Here is a 20,155-nt window from a genome sequence, read left to right as displayed (position 1 = left end):
AAAGAATATTATTCATGTTTATGTACAACTTTGTAATTTTTTTTGCCAAAAGTACTCCTAACTAGTTAGAGAAAGTAAGTAATCAATACAATACTAAGTTTAAAAAAAGTGTTTGTCTTTTATTATTATTATTAAAAGAATATATAAACAACTTAAATATATTTTTATAATAAAAATATTCATATTTAGATTTACAAAAAATATAATATTTATACTAAATATTACTTATATTTTTATAAACATAAGTTTATTTTATAAAATATTTTTTTTTAATCCGTGCATTGCAATGTTAAAATACTTGTTTTATTATACTGACAACTAATACACTGTTGACAGATAACAATATTATTACCTAGAAAATATAATTAATCTATTGGGTCTCCTTTTATATATTCATGAAGGCCAAACTGTGGGAGTCTTTGGCTAGAGATAGATTGGAGGTTTAATAGAACATACAGCGGGAGTTGTGGACGGAGGCGTGAACTCCAGTGTGTATTCTGTCACAGTCAGATTGTGATGCACGCTCCTCCTTGTTTCTTTTGTCGTCGCAATTTGCACTAACAAAATTTAAAATATAATTCTGTTGCATACTCTCAGTCTCAGCATTTTAAGCCATTTTGCTCATCTTCACCTTCTAGGCTCTCCTTTCTCTGTTGGGTAACCCTTCGCTTTCCCTATTTCTCTCTTTCTCTGTCTCTCTCCCTCTCTCTATATATATTTGACTTCTCCTCGGAGGTAGCACCGCCTCCACTGGACGTGTTTCAGATCTACGATAGTGGAGTTTATTATTTTTATTGATATTTTTATATTACTCTGATTTCTTTTCTGTGCTTCGGATTATCTTATGTTCTTTAACTGTGTTTTTGTTGAATTGTAGATCTCCATTTTATTTGTCCAAAGCGATCTATTGTTTTTTGGATCGAAGCTGTTCAATCTATTGGAACGGTTGTGTAATCGATGATGGCGATCTGATTGCGGCGATGGCGATGGAATCTGTGTTAGTTGCGTGGATTAGTTTAATTGTTTGATGATGTTGTTCTGTGTTCGCGTAGCTTGAAGTTCTATTTCAACTAGGAAACTATTATTGTTTGATTTAGAGAGTTTGTTGAAGAGAACTTTGCAGCAATTTGAAGACTGTGGAGTAGAAGCTTTATTTGAAAATGCCAGGTTTTAGAGCAAAAATTAGGATTGGAATTTTGATTATTGTGGTAGTAGGGATTTGTCTGGCTGCTTTATATGGTTTGTTGAAGCCTATTTCGAATGGATGTATAATGACCTACATGTATCCGACTTATATTCCCATTTCATCTTCGGAGAGCATTTCTCCTGCGAAGTATGGCTTGTACTTGTACCACGAGGGATGGAAAAAGATAGATTTTAAGGAGCATCTTAAAAAGCTCAGTGGTGTGCCCGTGCTTTTCATCCCAGGCAATGGTGGCAGCTTCAAACAGGCAAGGTCCTATTTCTTTTTGTTTAGAATTAGGCAAAGTTGGTTTGGTTTATGGATACTTGTTAAATAAATATCAGAATGTAAAAATGAAGAATGGGAAATATTAATATGTTATTGCTGGACTTGAGTAGTTTTAATGTTGGGGTATTTGGGAGTAAGTTGATTTAGTTGTTATAGATCAATTTGAGAGTGGATAATGTAGTTATGTAGTATGATGACATGTAAATCTGCATTTCTAGTTTGCTTTTTTCAAAGTTTGAGGTATGCTTACTTGTTGGCCAAGGATTCTGATTTTGAATCTAGATTCTAGGGTAACTCATTATCAGTTCATTTTTGAATGATTTTATAGCTGGAGTTTGTGAAATTCCTTTGGGTACGGGAATGATGCTTCTTTTCATTTGTGAAATTGAAAACAAGGAAAAAAAAGAATAAAATGAATAAAAGATTGAAAAATATGGCATAGATCCCCTATGATAATGGTTTAGGAAACTAACTTTCTTTACTTGTCCCCCGAAATTTTATATTTCTGTTAACATTTTCTGTTAGTTGTATCCACTTTGTAGGTGCGGTCTTTGGCAGCCGAATCTGATAGGGCATATCAGAATGGTCCCCTAGAGCGTACATTCTACCATGAGGCAACCCTAAGAGCTGAAGAAGGAGGTGTAGATATAAATTTATCTAGTTTTCAATTACCCAGCCAGTATACCAGCAGGCTGGACTGGTTTGCTGTTGATCTTGAAGGTGAACATTCTGCCATGGATGGTGCCATTCTTGAAGAGCACACTGAATATGTTGTACGTGCTATACATAAGGTATCACTTTTACTATTTTAGTTTATACCAAATGGATGCAAATGAATATTGGAGGAATACAATCTGGTTGTAATCTTAAAACTCTTAGATGGTTTATTGGTAGTCTGTAGATCACCAATCTGTTTTGAATTGAACTTGTTATCATTGTTGTTGTCTTGGCTGGTTCACACTAATGGTATTACTATTCTCAATAAACTGAGAATTTGTTTCTTATTATTGATTATCAATATCATTAAAATCCAATGAACTATGTGACTTGTTAGAATGACAGTTAAACCCTCAGCTCTGCATATGTTGAGTCTTGCTTTGTTTTTGTGCTAGTAATATTTATTCTTTCTACTTTTAGACCATCTTACGGTAGGGAATAGACTAGTTGGTTTTGTTTGATGCTTTTGAATGACATTCTTCTCTGTTTTCAAGTCATTCAACTTAGATTTTTGGTTTAGTGTTATCTCATGAATGTTGTGACTTGTTAGAATGATATAGTTAAACCATCAGCACTGCAAATATTTATTAAGTCTTTCTATGCATCAGTGCCAGTAAACTTTATTTATTTCTTCTACTTTTTAACCAACTTGACCATGTGTGTAAAAATAAGCAATTACAAGTATTAATTTTGGAAGGGGAAACAAAGAAAGGAGAACAGAGAGTACTTCACGATTCAGAGGATATAGACTACAAAGAATTACAGTTATCCATGTATGCATTTTGGGGTTAATGACAAAAAGGAGAGATCCCCAACTTCAAGTGCTTTCTCCTGATGAAGCGAAGGGAGCCAACCTCCCCAAGTGAGAGACATTTTCTTTGCTTACCTGTTTTGGACTAACCTGTTTTGCTTAGTGGACACAAAACTCAAATTCAATTCTTCTTAACCCTCAGTCTGATGACACTTGGTGGTTGACTGACTCACTAAGTACACTCATTTCCTGCCTTTAAGTCATCCTTATACAGATCATGATGTATCAAAAAATTTTCTAAAGGAAATGGTCCAGTTAAGTTGATTTCCAGCTACTATTGTTTAAGTTAGGGATGATAATTTCTTAGCCTTGTTTGGACTGACCTGTTTCGCTTAGCTGACACAAAACTTAGATTCAATTTTGCTTATCACCCTCAGCTTGATGGCCAAATTGAAGTTATAAACAAACGTGTAGAAACATAAAATTGAAATTATAAAAAGAAGTTAACAGATTAACACTTCATCTCGACTTGAAGATGAACCTTTTAAAAGCACAAGATAAGATGAACATGTTTGCTGATAAACATAGGCAAGAAGTGCTCTTTGCAATTAGAGATTGGGTATATCTAAAATTACAACCCAATATACTGTAATCCTTGGCAGAGAAAAGGAACGAGAGGTTGAGTCGTGATTTTATGGCCCTTATTAGATACCATGAAGGTGGGACAGGTTGCTTATCATCAACCATGACTACCCACAGAAAGCAGAGTCCACCCAGTTTTTCTTGTATCACTTGTACCCAACCTCTGCCTTTGGTACGATCAGCGGGAGCTACAAGTTGTACCTATAAAAGAAGTAAGAGCAGAAGGAGATGAAGTTCTAGTGGAATGGAACTTCTACCTGGCTTTGAAGCTACTTGGGAATCATTTGATACTAATGAAACATTTTCCACACTTTCTTCTTGAGAACAAGGTGAAACTTGTGGTGGGAAGTATTTTTAGTAACAGACCTCTTATTAGAATAGTTTATGTTAGAAGAGGTAGGAAGGAAAGGGATTTAATCTCAAAAGGCCCCATGTCAACTAATGAGTAAAGTCAGTTGTATAGAATGAGGAGAAAATGAGGGGGAGGAGGGAGGGTAGGAATGGACAGATATTTTTTGGTTGTAAAGAGATCAGGTTTTTGAATTCCTATGCAACATTCTTGTATCTGTCGCTGCAGTCGGGATAACTGACTGAATATAATAAAGATTCGTTCTTTATTCTATACTTTCTTTTATAATCAATCCATTCCTTGTACTGTCTTTTATTTTTGTGTTCTTTACCGTAGACAGTTCTGTGTTATGCACTCTTTTCTCATTTGGTGCTGTCTCTAGCATTGTAAGAACTATGTTCCTTGAGACAGTTAATTATTGAAAATTGTCACTCTGTTCAATGCTTATGATCTGCTCATGCAGATTTTGGACCAATATAAAGTGTCTTATGATACCCGAACAAGAGAAGGTGCTGTGGTTTCTGGGAGTTTGCCAAAAAGTGTGATATTGGTTGGTCATTCAATGGGAGGTTTTGTTGCTAGGGCGGCTGTTATCCACCCTCATCTTAGGAAATCAGCAGTTGAAACTGTTCTTACACTTTCAACCCCACATCAGTATGTATTTTTTCTATTATTGTTTTCTTGTTATATTTCTATGTGCCGCTTAAATGTTTGATGGGGTACATGTATTTTATTCAGATCACCTCCTGTGGCATTGCAGCCTTCATTGGGTTATTACTTTGCACGTGTAAATTCCAAATGGAGAGAAGGATATAAGGTTCAAACCACTAACACAGGGCGTTATGTGTCTGATCCAGTACTCTCTAATGTTGTAGTTGTATCTATTTCTGGTGCCTACAACGATTACCAGGTATTGCCATCATTTTTCCCCCTAGAGGCAGTAGATTTTTCACCAATGAATGATATTTGATAGCAAAAGGGGCCTTATTTGTCTTTGCTTCAGAAGATTATTTGCCCTATGCATTGTTAAATTTTAACAATTTCCAGAGTGTTGGTACCAGCCCTTTTACTATCTCTATTTAAAGGACATTCTTAACTAGTATCTTCCTTTAGTATTACTAAATTTCCATCTTATGTAATATATAGAAATGAAATTTCTTAAATTTTGAGTAAATGTATAAATCACAGATGGAAGTTCAAGTTGTACTGTCTCATGCAATCACATTTAATAAACAACTATTAAATATTATGAACCTTCACATTATGGTTTATTTTTTGTTCTTTCCTTTTTTTCAGGTACGGTCAAAATTAACATCACTTGACAATATTGTGCCCCCAACCCATGGCTTCATGATCAGTAGTACAGCCATGAAAAATGTGTGGTTGTCTATGGAACATCAAGCTATTTTATGGTGTAATCAATTGGTTGTCCAAGTAAGTAGGTCTCTTCTTTGTCAAGAACATAAACTTGTTTCTCCTTTATGTGATCCTTATCGTTTTTATTCTTATCTAGGTATCACACACGCTTCTTAGTTTGATAGATTCCCGAACAGGCCAACCATTTGCAGATAGTCAAAAGAGACTTGCAGTTTTTGCAAGAATGCTGCGTAGTGGAATATCACATTATTTTGACTGGATGGTGCAGTTACCCCGTTATAAACAACCAATAAGCATTCCTGTTCATAATACAAAAGATGTGACTGGTATGTTGTTGCCAATTTTATTATCCCATGGTTGTTGTATTTTGTTTATCTGAAAATTCTGTTGACAAGCTTTCTGGAATCATCTAATATTCATTCCAAAGTTCTATTTTATGGACATATAACTGTTGAAGCTTTTGCTTATAATATAAAGAAAAATTATGCTTTATGGACAAAGAAGATAGTTTTTTTCCATTTTTACTGTTACCAGCCATCTTGATTTATACTGGTAAAAACTTACTATATACTTGGCCTTATGATTTTTCCATAACTGATGCAATATACAAATATTTTTGAAAAATGATTTTGCATTGCATATGAAATTCAATACTTATGTCACGTGGTGGTTTCTGTTTAATTGGATTAAATTTTGTCCATGTCATATATGTCAATTTGGAAATAAAATTCCACATTTGTACAAAATTTTGTATTCAAATTATATTGTGGCTACAGGATCTCCACTACATAGGCTGATTGCTTGTCCTGCCAATGTTCATTGGAATGATGGGGGCCTTGATAGAGACCTATACATTCAGATAAATGAGGTGACTGTATTAGCAATGGATGGTCGCAGGCGGTGGTTGGACATACAAAAATTGGTATTTGTTTATTGTTTCTTTGATACAATATCCAAAGTATATGACATACATAGGTAAAGTTCTGTAGAAATAATAGGGATTTAGGTAGAGAAGGAGGAAAAAAGAGAACAAACATTGAATAATAGAAATAAGTATTAATATATGTTGTGCAATAATTTGTTAGAAAAGGAAAAACACTCATCCCTACTTATATAAATCCTAGTCTCCCAATTCTTTTTGAACTAGGCAACAAATCTTGGGATATGTTGAAACTATGAATGGCCCTTTTCCAAACCTTGAAATGCTTGAGAATAATGACCTTGTCACCTTTTAGATTTGCTGTGTGGTCTTGTGCTTGAGAGTTTCTATCTTGGCAAAAATGTCCATGACAATTTGAACTTTTTCTCTCAGTTTTATAGCCTCATCATTGATAGCAATTGCTTTTGGAATGGTGCAATTGCTTAATAATTTAATCTGAATGTGTAGGGTTTAAATGGAAAAAGTCATTTTGTACTTGTGACCAATCTAGAGCCTTGTTCTGGAATTAGACTTCATTTGTGGCCGGAAAAGGGGAAATCTGCTACTACTTTACCTCTCAATGATAGGGTTGTTGAAGTAACAGCAAAGATTATGCGCATTCCCTCAGGTCCAGCACCACGTCAGGTACATTATGCCTCTTTTCAGACTAATCTGTCTTGTTTGGATTATCTTTATACTACCTTACTATTGTTGAATTCCTTAAGATTGTACGAGGAAGATGCCTATTTAGTTTGGCCACTTATAATATTTAATCTGCAATAATATACCAGCTTGAACCTGGCAGTCAGACTGAGCAAGCTCCTCCATCTGCTGTATTTTGGTTGGGTCCTGAAGATATGCATGGCTTCAGATTTCTTACCATATCAGTTGCACCTCGTCCGGTACAACTTTTAGTTTTGAATGATTTCTTTTTAGATATTAAGAAATTCATATCTTCCTGAGATGTATTCAGAAATATTTGTACGTATTTGATTCTTTTCTTCCCTTGGGCCTTTCTATTATGCTTGATTAGGAGTTTGAGATTGAATGTTTTTTCATTTTAAAGTTTCCATGGGGGAGCTTGTACTTGCTTTACATTTGGTCTTACATTTATCTTTCATAAAATTAGAAAGTTGATTTTCATCTGGATGGGTGGATTGTGTGTTAAACTAAATATTGTTTATCTTTTTCTAATCTTAAAAATTCTTTATGTAAGTGTACTTTTGTGCGGCCATACTAATTATGATGACTGAAGATGGAATACTACTGAAAATATGAGAAAAAGAACTTAAGAGATTAATTATCTCTCAGCTTATCTTTTTTATTTATAGAAGAAACTTACATAAAAAATATCTATGTAATTAATACTAATAAGTAAACAGCTTATAGGTATAACGGTTTTCCAATTAAACTACTAACTACCTATATTTAATTCTTATTCTGACAGGAATAATTAAATCAGTTTGCTTCTAAATTGGATTCAGTTATTGTATGGTTTTTGTAGTTAATAATGTGTTCCATATTTGCTTGTGAAATGACAATGTGGTTCACAGAGTATTTCAGGAAGACCACCGCCAGCAGCATCCATGGCAGTTGGACAGTTCTTTAATCCGGAGGAGGGCAGTCAAGAATTATCTCCATGGTTTATGCTTCAATCTACCTATTCTCAAAAGGTTGTTATTTTTTTGGAATGTGCCGACCTGTACACCCTAGACTGTAATTACTTTTATTTACTGATATGAATTTATTTCTTGAGTTTCTTTTCGTTGTAGTGCCTGTTGTTACATCAGAAATTGTTCTAATTCTGAAGCAGTTTGTAGTATACAGACCTTATCTAGCCAAAGCTTACTTTGATGCTTACATGTAATGCTGCAACTATTATAGGGATGTTCCTTTTGTCTTATTAGGTTATATATAATATAATAAAAAAGATATACGTGTAGAAAATTTCATTAGAAATCAAGTGAAAAATTATACTGTTACGGTGCTAAAATAGTTTTCTCAATTTTCAGCAACTTGCAAGTGAATAGAACAATTTTTTCTTCTTCAGTGGGCAATAGGTTGCATAACATTGGTATGTTGTTTTATGCAGGATTTGGTTTTGGAGGAAGCTCATCCGCTAGCCGTCAAATTATCATTTGGCATTAGTGTGGGGCTTCTACCTGTTACTCTGTCTTTGAAAACTGTCAGCTGTGGAATCAGAAACTCTGGACTTCCAGAAGAGGAAGCTGGAGACATTGAAAGTAGTAGTAAGAATCCTAATCAAATACCAAATAAACTATCGTTTAAGGATTTTACTTTTGGTGATAGCTTTTTCTGTGGTGTGCCTGTTTTCCAACTTCATATAGCATTGTGGTGTATTGAAATGTATTTTGCATGTAGTGAAAATTGCATATATTAAGTTTGTTACAAATATAATCAATTTTAAATCTCGTAAAAATAAGTTCACAAGTGACAGAGGTCATATCTCTATTTTTTGCTTTTGCATTAGATCTTGGAACAACATTTTGTTTCTTGCTCTTCGAAGAGATCATGTTATCACCAATGGAGATACATTATTCAGTGGTGGATCTTCTATCATAAGGAAATTCTATTCAATTAGCATCTAAATAACAAACACACTAAATAATTATTTTATTGATAACATATATCAATTACATTCTCATCATTACTATTTTGTGGTAATACAATTCTTTAAAATAAGGAAATAAAAATATATTGAAATGAATTGGAAGATTATAAAAATATTTTTTCCTAATCACTATGAAAATATTGAACATGTTTTTATCCTAATAATCCGTTATTTACAACAATAACTCTGTTAGACACATATCACCTATAGCCTCATCTATATGCTTTATTAGGGATTGGTGGCAAGCATAGACAGACCATGTCATTGTGGTAGTGCTATAGCTGATTTTTTATCTTATTCTTCTTTGATGATATACATAAAGAAGTTTGAAAATGTGTGAAATCTCCAAAAGCTTACAATGTTACCAAATGACATGATATAATTTATCTTTAATGACAAGAATTGGGCTTGAACACTTCTTTTATCATAACTAATTTTTCATCGTATTCTTCTTTGATGATATACACAAAGAAGTTTGAAAATGCGGGAAATCTCCAAAAGTTTATAATGTTACCAAAAGATATGATGTAATTTATCTTTAATGACATGAATGTGGACTTGAATTTGGCTTTCTTTTATGCATATTGTTGAATGCATTCTAAATTTGTGATGAATATTTTTCTTCTGTTTTTACTGTTTTCTTTTTAGCTTAGATAACTATAGCTGGGTATTTCAGGGCTCTGCAAATTGCGCTGTTTCCCACCTGTTGCACTTGCGTGGGATGACACATCTGGTCTTCATATATATCCAAATCTGAATAGTGAGATAATTGTTGTTGATTCCTTCCCAGCATATTGGGGTTCAACCCAGCAATCTGAAAAAACCATTGTTCTTTTGCTGGTATGAATCACCTAATGCATAAAGTTCAACTGTTTCCCCCTTAAATTCTTAAACAAATAAAGAATTGGAGTTATTTTCATGCCAAACTGCCAAATTCTACGACTATCTAGAATTCTGGCAGTGGGTGGTATTATGACAATTCTTTTAATCTTTTAATTTCTCCACTATTCTATAGGTTGACCCACATTGTTCTTATAAGAGTAGCATTTCAATTTCTGTCAGTGCTGCTGCAAGTAGGCTTCTACTATTGTATAGTCCAAAGGTAAATGAACTTCTTTATGCCCGATTCTGTAACCTTCTATCTTGCATTTTACTTATTTATTTGGATTGCCTATAGTCTCATGCCTTTGAAAAACAAATGGAGTTATATTTCCATGAGAAGTTTTTTATTATTATCCACTTTTGAATAATTTAGTGTTTTCAATTGATTCACAATGGTAAATTGTTATATGATCTATTATGTTTATATCCATCAACTTAATAAGGGTTCCATTAATGTAAAATAATTTTGTCTATTGGCTGTTCATGCAGATAGTTGGTTTCTCTGTTGCTGTTGTTTTCTTTGCTCTAATGCGGCAAGCATATTCATGGGATCTTGATCTGAGGATACCATCTATGCTCACTGCTTTGGAATCAAATTTGACACTAATATCACATTTGTTTCCCCTAGCCATTCTACCCATTTTCTTTTCCTTATTCCTTTCACTGCTGATGTCTCAGCCACTTCCTCCATTTGCTAGCTTCATTGGCATCTCTCTTATTTGTTATATCTTTGCCAACGGATTCATAGCCATTATAATTCTGATTACTCACTTGGTATTCTTTGTGGCTGCTGTTACACACATCTTCATCAAGACAAGGTTAGGTGACTGATTGATCTATGCCACATATCACCCTAAATTTTGCTCAATATGTGTGCTAATGTAAAGAAGGGCAGCCTTGATTAATAGGATTTGCCTTGATAAATTGGAATTTGGATAGTAAATCACATTTTTTGTGGATTTCTGTTAATCTATATTTATTTTCTTATCTCTACCAATAGAAATTTTAGGTAGATAATCTACAACATAAATGCTAATTGTGCCTACGTTTTTATTGATAAATATGTTGCAGGTGGCAAATGTGGGAACGGAATTATAGCTTTTTGTCTCTTCGGTGGTTTGTTAATCATTCGTCTAGCTTCTTTTCTCTGAAGGTAAAGTACAATGTTATATTTTCTTTGATTGACAAACCAAGTATGTTGTATTTGGCTTTCTTATCCACATTTTGTAGGCCTACTGGTCTAGTATATTTCCAATTTTCATTTTTTATTTTCATGTATTAATTCTGTGGGGGAAGGGGTAGTAGAACAGCGGTGGGAAGTAGACAAGAAGGTGGTTATCTATAAGTAATTTTGTGATCTTCAGTTTTGTTTGTACTTCAAGTTCATCTCACTTACGTTTGAATCTTGGTACTTACATTAAACAGGTGGTTAGGGTTCTAAGATCCAATCCAGTACTTGTTATGGCACTTACTGCAATGATCTTGGCAAGCTTGGTTCATCCATCTTTTGGTCTCCTCATACTTCTCCTCTCTCACTTTCTCTGTTGTCACAATGCATTATGCAGGTATATATTAGGGTTTAAAATAAATTAAAATGGTGGTATTGATGAACTCACAACTCTGATCATCCTAGCTTAGGGTTTAAAATAAATTAAAATATAAATACTGTACTATCAATCTATGCTATATCCATCTAGTATGATTCTTTTTAGGCCTTAGGCCCATCCTATCATGGCGTGTTTGACTTTTTGAGACTGACTTTTGTTTTTGTTTATGTAGCAGTTTCCTGACAGCATCTTGTGGCAGCCATGAACAAATTACTGAAAATTTGGATTGTAACAGTGAAGATTATTCGGGGTCTGAAAAGAAGAATTTCAAATTTGATGGTAGTTTTAAGCGAACATTCCCTTCAGAAGACAACTTGTCCAACAGTCCTGATTCATCAAGAAGTTTTGGTGACGCACAACTAGATTTATTTCACCATCGCCATGGCTTGTTGATATTGCATCTTGTTGCAACGATGATGTTTGCCCCATCCGTTGTTGCTTGGTTCCAGGTAGATGATATATAACAATTAGTGTCATGATAGCATTTTAAACATATTCTGTCATTCAATCATTTCTTGGGAAAATAGGAAAGGGAAAGGGGAATTTGATTGATTGAATTCCCAGGAGAGACGTGAGCTTACAAAATCTTACCCATTATTTTACATGATTTTGTATCTCCCTTATGGTTATATACACAATTGAAGAAATACGATTCGGTTTCTTTCATTCTTGTTGTCTTTCAATGGATCTGTTTTTCCTCTCGAGGCCTTTTCACTTTCACAATGGTGAACTGTTCTGTTAAATGTTCACCTTGTATGTTCTCATCACTTAGGGTGTGGATAAGAAATAAATCAGTGCTTTGATATTGAAGTTGAACTTATGTTGAAGATGAAAAATCCAAGGTCCAGTGTTTTCTCTAGAGTTTTATTGCATGGATTAGAATGACAGTCCATGTAAATTTTTACTAGGTCACTGCTTGAAACAAAATGCACTAATATTCTCTTATTTACTCGTAAAATTAATTTTTGCAGAGACTAGCATTGGGCGAGAGCCTCCCATGGTTCCTGGATGCAGTGCTTTGCATCGGCGTCATACTTCATGGCATCTGCAACTCGAAGCCCGAGTTCAATTCCTTCTTCGTGTCCTTTGCTGGGATCCCCATCCGAAATGTTAGACTCTATTTTCTCTACCTTATAGCTGGATACTGGTCCTATTTTTCTGGTCTTACTCTGGCTCCGTATAGAGTGTTTTATGCTATGAGCGCTGTGGGCGCCATTTCCTTCGGTTTAAGAATGTGGCGTAACTCTAACGGCGAAAAGAGAGAGGTTACTTATAGCAGCCGGAAGCATTCTCACAGGCACTGAAATTTTCCACAACTTTCTTAGAACCAGACAGTGGAGTTCCACGTGTATGTATGTAAAGTGTGTAATTGTTTCGATAATTGTTACAGTAGGGCATTGCTGTTAGATATTTGATTTGAAGTAGAACGAGCAGGGTCTATAGGTTCATCGAGTTTATGCCGGTATTCCCTGTGAGAACTGTTGTAACATTTTAGATGGATAGTTTTAGCGTCTTTTCCATGTGCCTAGGCTGGTTTTGCGGCTGTTGTATCATCGTTTCACGAGGATATTTTGCAATTTTGCCTGAATGTGAGGAATCTAAAGTGTTTGAATGAACTTGTGTCCTAATCTTACAAGAGGATGATCTTCGGAACGTTGAAGAAGTTCATGTTTCATTAGATAAACACATTCAAGTTGAACCTAAGTTGATCACACAGGTAATTCACGTTCAGACTTTGTATATTTTTGTTTTTCCTTTTAAAAATGTGTTTTTCTTTCCTTTTGGTAAAAAGGGAAGGAATGATTTAGAAATATAGAGAAGGAAAAGAAAGAGAGAGAGAAAAGAATTAAGGAAAAAGCAAGATTGTTTAGATGGCAAAAGAAAAAATAGAAGGATGACTTGATATGCTATATATAATTTTAGTTTTGTCTTTATTGTACAATAATAATCATATTAATGCATTTTCTCTTATCGTAACATCACACTGAAAAATGTATATTAATGATATATTTTCAATTGACATTATTACCAATGAAATTTACGCGAGACCTATTAAATCAAATAAGTTTCACCGGGTATTAAATGAAAACATTAAATTTACTTAATAAAAAGTTGTGTATTGATAAGTTAGGCCATTGAATGACAGTCTTTTGACCCAAACACTTGTCATCCTGGTGGGTAGGTTTACTTGTGGGCCCATGTTCTTCTCATACATCACCAGTTTCACCCCTTCAAGGGCCCATAACCCCTTTGTTTTTTCATAGCAAAATTGGGAAAAAATATAAAAATGTTAGAAAAACTTAAAATGGAATGTCTCTACTTCTAAAAAGCCAATGCTTGTCTAATTTTAGAATTTAATGGTTTCACTTTGTTTCCTAAAAAAAAAAACGTTTTTTGTAGGATGGTTAAAAGTCCCACGTAGATCGAAGATAATATATTATGGTGTAACATTATTACTATGTTAGAAACATATGCATAAAAAATTTGATGTTATATCAATTTTTAGATATTAATTTTTAGGGTTAAATATGTTTCTTTAAATACAAAATTAGAATTTATTTTTGTCATAAACTTTAATACATTTCAGTTTTCAAATTTTAAAAATAAATAGATATAATTATCTTACTTCAACGACTTTAATTTCTTTTTATGTATTAAACCGAGGTTTACACTGACATTTGAGATGATATATATTAAATGATTAAACAATTCAAACCCTGTTCTGAAACATCATTTGACACCTTAAAAAAATTTACGATCATTATATTAAAAAGGACTATATCTTTAAAGTTTAAAGACTAAACATATTTATCACTAACTTTTATAATAGTGTGATTGATTCGTGCTGAAAAAAAATCACGACATGCCTAATCCTGATGAATAAATTCTGACGCCAAATTCACGCAAGAATTATCACCAATTGAAAAGGCAAAGTTCCTCTTACAGGGTTGAGATGCCCGACAGCTTTATCAAAGCCTTAGAGAATCTCAACCATGGAAAATGTCGGAATGTATTGTCAAAAACAGTTGCAAACACGATAAAGATGAAGGGTGTGAGCGCAAGAGGATATTCTTGGCTCCTCCTCACAAAAGTCTGATAAGAGATTTTACCTTATTACTATTATTAATTGACAACCTCTGACAACACAAACATTTAAAAGAAAATGGTCTTGTTTAGTGAACAAAAACTAGAACACACCCCAATTATTTAAATATTGTTTGTGAATTGATCACACACCCCAATTCTCCAACAGCCACCACACCTACCAAAAAAGCAAAATCACAAAAGATGAAATGGGGAAGAGATGTTTTTATTTTGGGGTGAGTATGTGTATGTGTGTGGCTGCGTTGGGATGCATTTTATGGTGCTAAAGTCAAAAGCTTTGAGGCCAATGGGCTCATCTGTCACCACTACACAAAAAATATCCAACGAGAAAGAATTCTCCAATCTTTGATAGATGACATTTAGCAGTCGTCATCATGACAAAGCACAAAGAAAGTTTGTGTGTGTGAGTATGGTACATAATAGGAATGAACCATCTAATTTCTTGAGCACCCTAATATGGCAGTGCTTTTTCAGGACTCATCCAAATCCACTAAAAGCCAAAGTCACAACATTCGCTGAAAGAGAACCGACACATGTCCTAGAATTTTGAATGTTAACTTATTCTAAAGAAGTGGTTGAAGAAAAACATATTATATATATATATATATATATATATATATATATATATATGTAATATAATATGCTAGATACAAGTTAGGGTACAGGAGTTTATAGAAAAAAATTATCAGCAGTAAAAAATTCAAACCATAAACAACCAAGTTTAAATCCTCTGTTCTGTTCTTATGTCCTTCTAACCTTTCTCTATCTCTTCCCAAGTTTCTCTTTTTATGAGGTTTTACCAGGCAATGAATAAAGGGTATCTCTAAAAACCGATCTTGAAGAATAGTCATTACCAAAAGATAAAACACTCTCATGCAATGAAAAGAAGAAAAAAAAAAGGTCATTAATTTACCCCTTGAACTCTCTTACTTACTTCCTAGATCTCCAAGCTGATATTGAAAACATTGGTCGATCCTGCCAGCAAATTAATACACAGCCATTTTCATCTCTCATTCTGTATCCTTCAGAGCCATAGCTCTGGACGAACCTCCTTGCTTGCAACATACCATAGTAGCTCAGAGGCACATTACCGAACCCAGCTTGGTCAAATCTCTGGAACCACTTTTCAAGCTTTTCGTGTCTCTCCTTTCGATCAGGCCCTTCACATGCAATGATGTTCTTTATTTCCTCCCCGAAAATCATCTTCTCCACCCTTAATCTCTCCAATGAGGTTCTTGAGACTGTTGATTCCAAACAGTCAAACAATGCTGCATAAGAATATAGTGCTTCAAGTAGCCTATCCATCAGAGTTGGACCATTGTGGTTACAGTCTTGCTCTGTCACAGCCATGACCTTTGGTGATAAACCCCATAAGGCATTGAGAAAGCTCTCCGTGTTCATTGAATTGGAAGTGGTAAAAGATGCTGGTGATGACGAGGTTGAGTCAGGGCTTGGAGTGTACCCATTGATCATGTCTTTCTCAAGCATATCACCCAATGTGGTTTGGCTCAGTGGCAGGACTCTTTGCAGGTGAATTCCGTTTGAGCCTTTTAACAGACGAGGAGATTTTCTCCGCAAGGCTTCATCATCAAAGGCCAAAAGGGAATGTAATTGGAGTATGGAACTTATTGCTAGTGCCTCACCAGTTTTCACTCGAAGTTTGTCAAAATCAAGAGTTTCTAGCTTGCTGACTACAGGGTTGAATTGGAATGGTATATCCAACTTTTCTGCCTCTTCAGTTAGTCTATGAGCTACCTGATCCAGAATCTCTTTTTTCTGATGAATCCCAGTGATTCTCAAATGAGGAGGACCTTCGGGACGAGCACTCAAAACTTGGAGGAGGGCAATCCACTGCGTAGCTTCAGCAGCATTGAGATCAATTATGTGAATCACTTTCTCCCCTTCCATTGCCTCAACGATGGCCTGATTTGTGAGAACATATGCCACCTTCAAGAAAGGGAAAAGCTCAAAGAAGAGCTTCTGAACAAGAATTTCTTCTGATAGCATAGTCACTCTGGTTGAGTTGAGGGCTCTGTGGATCCCAGGCCATGTTTTCAGAATCCGATCTGCAAGTGATTCCATAAAATACGCAGCTATTCGCTGCATAGTATCCCCATCAGGGGAAGCAAGCAGTGAAATCTGCTCGAGTGTGGCGTTTGCATTTTCAAGATTACCAGCAGCTACGTGATTTGCACAAGTGAGCAGCAAATGGATCAAGTACAAACCTCTTTCCTCTGATTTCATTTCTCTAAGCAAGATATTGTTGGGAGAACCTAAGCTAGGTGAAAGTGACATCATGGAGAAGAGCTGCAAGGGTGAAGAACTTACAAAAGACTACCCTTCTTCTAGCCACACGAATCGCATGTAACAATAACAACAACAATCTTAGGAATTTGCAAACAGTGAAGAGAAACAGAATGTAGTGACAAAATAACTATCAGACAAGAAAACACTCTTCAAAATTTCGATTCATTCAGATACAAAATCACGGGTTTTACAATACAACACATGAGCCAAATACGCAGAAGCTAATAATGAATGAAGACAGAATAAGAAAGGCAGAACAAATTCAAAACAAAGTAGGAAAAGCAAAAAGAAAAAAAAAAACCATTTGTGCATAAGAATCTGCGCAGCCCAAGTTCAAACTTCGATCACAAGCTTAACAACCCTCAAGCTTTATTTTCAGTTTTATAACCTCAAAAACCAAAAGGTTCAAGACTTTTACATCAATTCAGCAAAAGCTCGGAGAAAAACATGGAAGCAGTTACAAGAAAAAGAGAGAACCTACCGAAACGAGGTCAGCAACAAGAGGAACGCATTGCAGTGAGAGAACGCTTATCCCTTGGAGGGTTTTGAAATTGAAGAAGAATCCAGACGAAACCCCCAGAAAAATCCAAAACTTGCCTCTCGGAACACTGAAAAAACCAGAACCATAATGGGTTGGTTGTTCTGCTTTCTTTGGGAGTGAGTTTCAATGTTTGGACCCTTCTTCTGGTTTCAGCTACTTGTTCATGACTACGTTGTCGACAATGCGTGAAGGGTCCCTTTTGTCTTTATTGTTTTGTTGTCCTTCACACCTCAGTGCTGTGTGGAATTTCTGACTCTTGGAAATTTCTCTATCTTCCTGTAAAGGCTAAACATACAGTTACATTTCATTTTTCCATTTCTTTTTAGTTTCATTTTAATGTCGTGGTTTTAGTTTACTAAACATTTCACTTCACACTAATTTTAAATTAATTATTCTAAACATTAACAAAATTACCACATCTTATCTATAATTACCCCAACAATATGTAGATTCTTTTATTCTATTATATGCATAAAACTTTTTTTGTTTTATTTTTATAGATAAAAGTAGGGACAGAATAAGTGATTACTAAGACCAGCCTTCTCCGATTTTGAATCAAAGGTTTATTTCACTATATCCAATAATTTATGTAATTTCAAAGTTTAGGAATTGAGATTAATAATAATTAAAAAAAATTATTACTTCAAAATATTGAATAATAAAACTATCACATGTTTTTAAATTCTAAAATGGATTACACTTTTGAATAAGATAATTAATTTAAACAATGTTGTATTTATCAGAAATTTAATGTGAGAGTTTATAAAATTAAATTTCTTGCTTTGATTTTATTCTGGTGCACAAAGTATCATAAGAAAAAGAGATTTTGGATTTTATTTGCTGTTGGTTTTTTCTAATTCCAATAGACATGTCATTTTTTTTTTCAGAAGAGAACATTATTATTTATCATCTATTTTATTTCTTTACATTTTTTTGTTTTCATTGTGCAATAGTATGTTATTCCTCTAGGATTCAACATGGAGAGACTCAACCTAAAGAAAAAAAATATTAAAAATTCAAGGCAGTTTCATCTTAATTAAAAATGAACAACATGGAAAATATATGAACAAAAAATACATAAAAGTTTATATAATTTTATTCATAACTCATTAATTTGACACCAGTTAGAAATTCATAATAAGAAACCTCTTAACTTTTAAACCGAAACTATAAAAATAATAAAATTGTACCAAACATCTCATCTCTAAAAATAAATAAAATCATGAGATTAATCCAAAACATTAGTAATAACTAATTTCATTAGGAAATGTTGAGTAAGATAAAAGTTACAGTAAGATAAAAGAATGCGGTGGTTTTTGTCTGTGAGAAAAAGTTGTAGTTTAATGTGGTTGTGTTTGTGTTGAAGCTTAGGTGGGTAGGGAATGAAAGAGTTATAATATTCCGAAATGGTACGTAAAAACAAACATGCTTTGACAAAGACAAACAACGTTACCCCTCGGTTTTGGTCGTGAGTGGGATGAGTGTGCTGAGAGAGTGAGAGTTCCTAACATAATTCCAAATCAAACTTTTGTTTTATTTTCAAAAGCAATGACTATACAATTGGATTATCTTCTCCTATTACGACAAACACACAACCACCTTCTACAAAACTCCAAAACCAGATTCAACTTTTATCTCTATTTCTCTATTCTTTTTCCGAATTCCCAATTTGCCAAAACTCACATACTATCTCATCAGATCTTCTATGCTCTTTTCGTTTTTTTCTCCTTTCTTTTATTTACTGCTTTATTCTTCATTTCGGTCTTTTATACTGAAATTGATTGTTGGTATTTCTGACGAGATTCCATTTCTAAATTCAGATGCTAACTTTTCTATGCAAACCAACAAGAAATAATGTTGCGTGTGAAAGTTAACTTTAGGATTTTGGAGTGTTCTTTGATTGATTTTCGTGTATTTTTCAAGAAAATACAGTGTTTAGTAAATAAACAGGGAACAAATCAAATGTACTAGTGAGAAAATAAAAAAGTGATAAATAGAAACTGTTTAATCGAACATAAATTCTAATTTTTTTAAGATGATTTAATTTTAAAAAATAAATTAATATTAATATTTTTTCTTAATTTATTATATTTTATCGTGATTGTCATGATCAACATTATCGTATCAGTGTTGTTATCGGTAATTAATTAAAAACGTAATTTTCTTATACATATGTTCATATCCAAAGTATCATATCCAAAATAAGCACTAAGAAGAAGAATAACTCTTACATTACTTTTAATTATTGAGAGTATAGTTTATATATATAATAAAAAAAAGTGTATGTTGGAGTAAGAATAATTCTCACAATACATGTGAATAATAAACTAGTAGTTTTGCATGAAAGTTAAATTTTTATTTTATTGTCAAATACTTATTTAAAATAATGAAATAAAATGTTAATATCAAAAAATAAATTAGAGTATTAAAAAAATAATAGGATGTGAATATCAATAAATAAATTACAATATATTTTTCTTCTCTAAACATAAGAAAATTATAATCAAGCAGAAATATAAAGATAATTAAAATAAAATTAAAAAACAATCTAATAAATCTCAATATAAATAATCTGATGAAAAACTCTTTAAATTAATGTAACTATCAAATAACTCAAGACAAATAAGCCTTAAAAAAATCCAATTGGGTTATAAATAAAACCAACAAAAACCCATAATAACCAAACATACACCACTCTTTTGTTTGTAGGTCCCAACATTTTTTTTATACTTTCCTACATTTATATTATTCTAAACAATCAATCTGGTTTTATTTTTACCTTCTCTTACACCTCGTCCTATATTTACTCCATAAGATTTCTTAAAAAGAATATGAAACCAATCATTTACTTAAAA

At 33.5% G+C, this 20,155-nt stretch overlaps 2 protein-coding genes across 5 annotated transcripts; one reads left to right on the top strand and one right to left on the bottom strand.

Annotated features, from left to right (window-relative positions):
- The first annotated feature begins 418 nt into the window (after positions 1-418).
- On the top strand, positions 419-12,963 carry LOC124829540 (phosphatidylinositol deacylase). Of its 3 annotated transcripts, none has more exons than XM_047303071.2 (19): positions 419-657; positions 878-1,451; positions 2,014-2,262; positions 4,394-4,584; positions 4,669-4,840; positions 5,227-5,364; positions 5,444-5,633; positions 6,084-6,229; positions 6,695-6,871; positions 7,018-7,128; positions 7,780-7,899; positions 8,319-8,475; positions 9,535-9,698; positions 9,874-9,960; positions 10,230-10,558; positions 10,812-10,893; positions 11,166-11,305; positions 11,520-11,796; positions 12,319-12,963. In XM_047303071.2, exons 2-19 carry the CDS (start codon positions 1,161-1,163, stop codon positions 12,649-12,651), a joined length of 3,354 nt encoding a protein of 1,117 aa, XP_047159027.2. In that variant the 5' UTR covers positions 419-657; positions 878-1,160; the 3' UTR covers positions 12,652-12,963. The 3 variants fall into 3 exon arrangements, with proteins under 3 accessions (XP_047159027.2, XP_087965305.1, XP_087965306.1); XM_088109179.1 differs by having other exon boundaries at positions 420-657; positions 11,523-11,796; XM_088109180.1 differs by lacking the exon at positions 419-657 and having other exon boundaries at positions 1,317-1,456.
- Positions 12,964-15,120: 2,157 nt separating this feature from the next.
- Positions 15,121-17,493, bottom strand: SCL3 (scarecrow-like 3). Of its 2 annotated transcripts, none has more exons than XM_047303074.2 (2): positions 17,241-17,493; positions 15,121-16,794 (listed from the first exon to the last, which is right to left on the bottom strand). In XM_047303074.2, exon 2 carries the CDS (start codon positions 16,748-16,750, stop codon positions 15,383-15,385), a length of 1,368 nt encoding a protein of 455 aa, XP_047159030.2. In that variant the 5' UTR covers positions 16,751-16,794; positions 17,241-17,493; the 3' UTR covers positions 15,121-15,382. The 2 variants fall into 2 exon arrangements, with proteins under 2 accessions (XP_047159030.2, XP_047159029.2); XM_047303073.2 differs by having other exon boundaries at positions 15,121-16,797; positions 17,241-17,492.
- Between the last annotated feature and the right edge of the window lie 2,662 nt (positions 17,494-20,155).

This window comes from Vigna umbellata, chromosome 3, assembly GCF_029865625.1.
Source record: "Vigna umbellata cultivar VRB3 chromosome 3, Vumbellata_1.0, whole genome shotgun sequence".
Taxonomy (NCBI): Eukaryota; Viridiplantae; Streptophyta; class Magnoliopsida; order Fabales; family Fabaceae; genus Vigna; species Vigna umbellata.
Note: the sequence above shows the minus strand (reverse complement) of the source record. Positions and strands in the feature narration are given on the sequence as shown.

What these genes read in the sequence shown, in the direction of transcription:
- LOC124829540 (XM_047303071.2), top strand. Translation starts at nt 1,161, where the DNA reads ATGCCAGGTTTTAGAGCAAAAATTAGGATTGGAATTTTGATTATTGTG. An exon ending in GTGCCTACAACGATTACCAG is followed by an intron (nt 4,841 to 5,226) that starts GTATTGCCATCA and finishes CCTTTTTTTCAG; the next exon opens with GTACGGTCAAAATTAACATC. An exon ending in TGTCACAATGCATTATGCAG is followed by an intron (nt 11,306 to 11,519) that starts GTATATATTAGG and finishes TTGTTTATGTAG; the next exon opens with CAGTTTCCTGACAGCATCTT.
- SCL3 (XM_047303074.2), bottom strand. Translation starts at nt 16,750, where the DNA reads ATGATGTCACTTTCACCTAGCTTAGGTTCTCCCAACAATATCTTGCTT.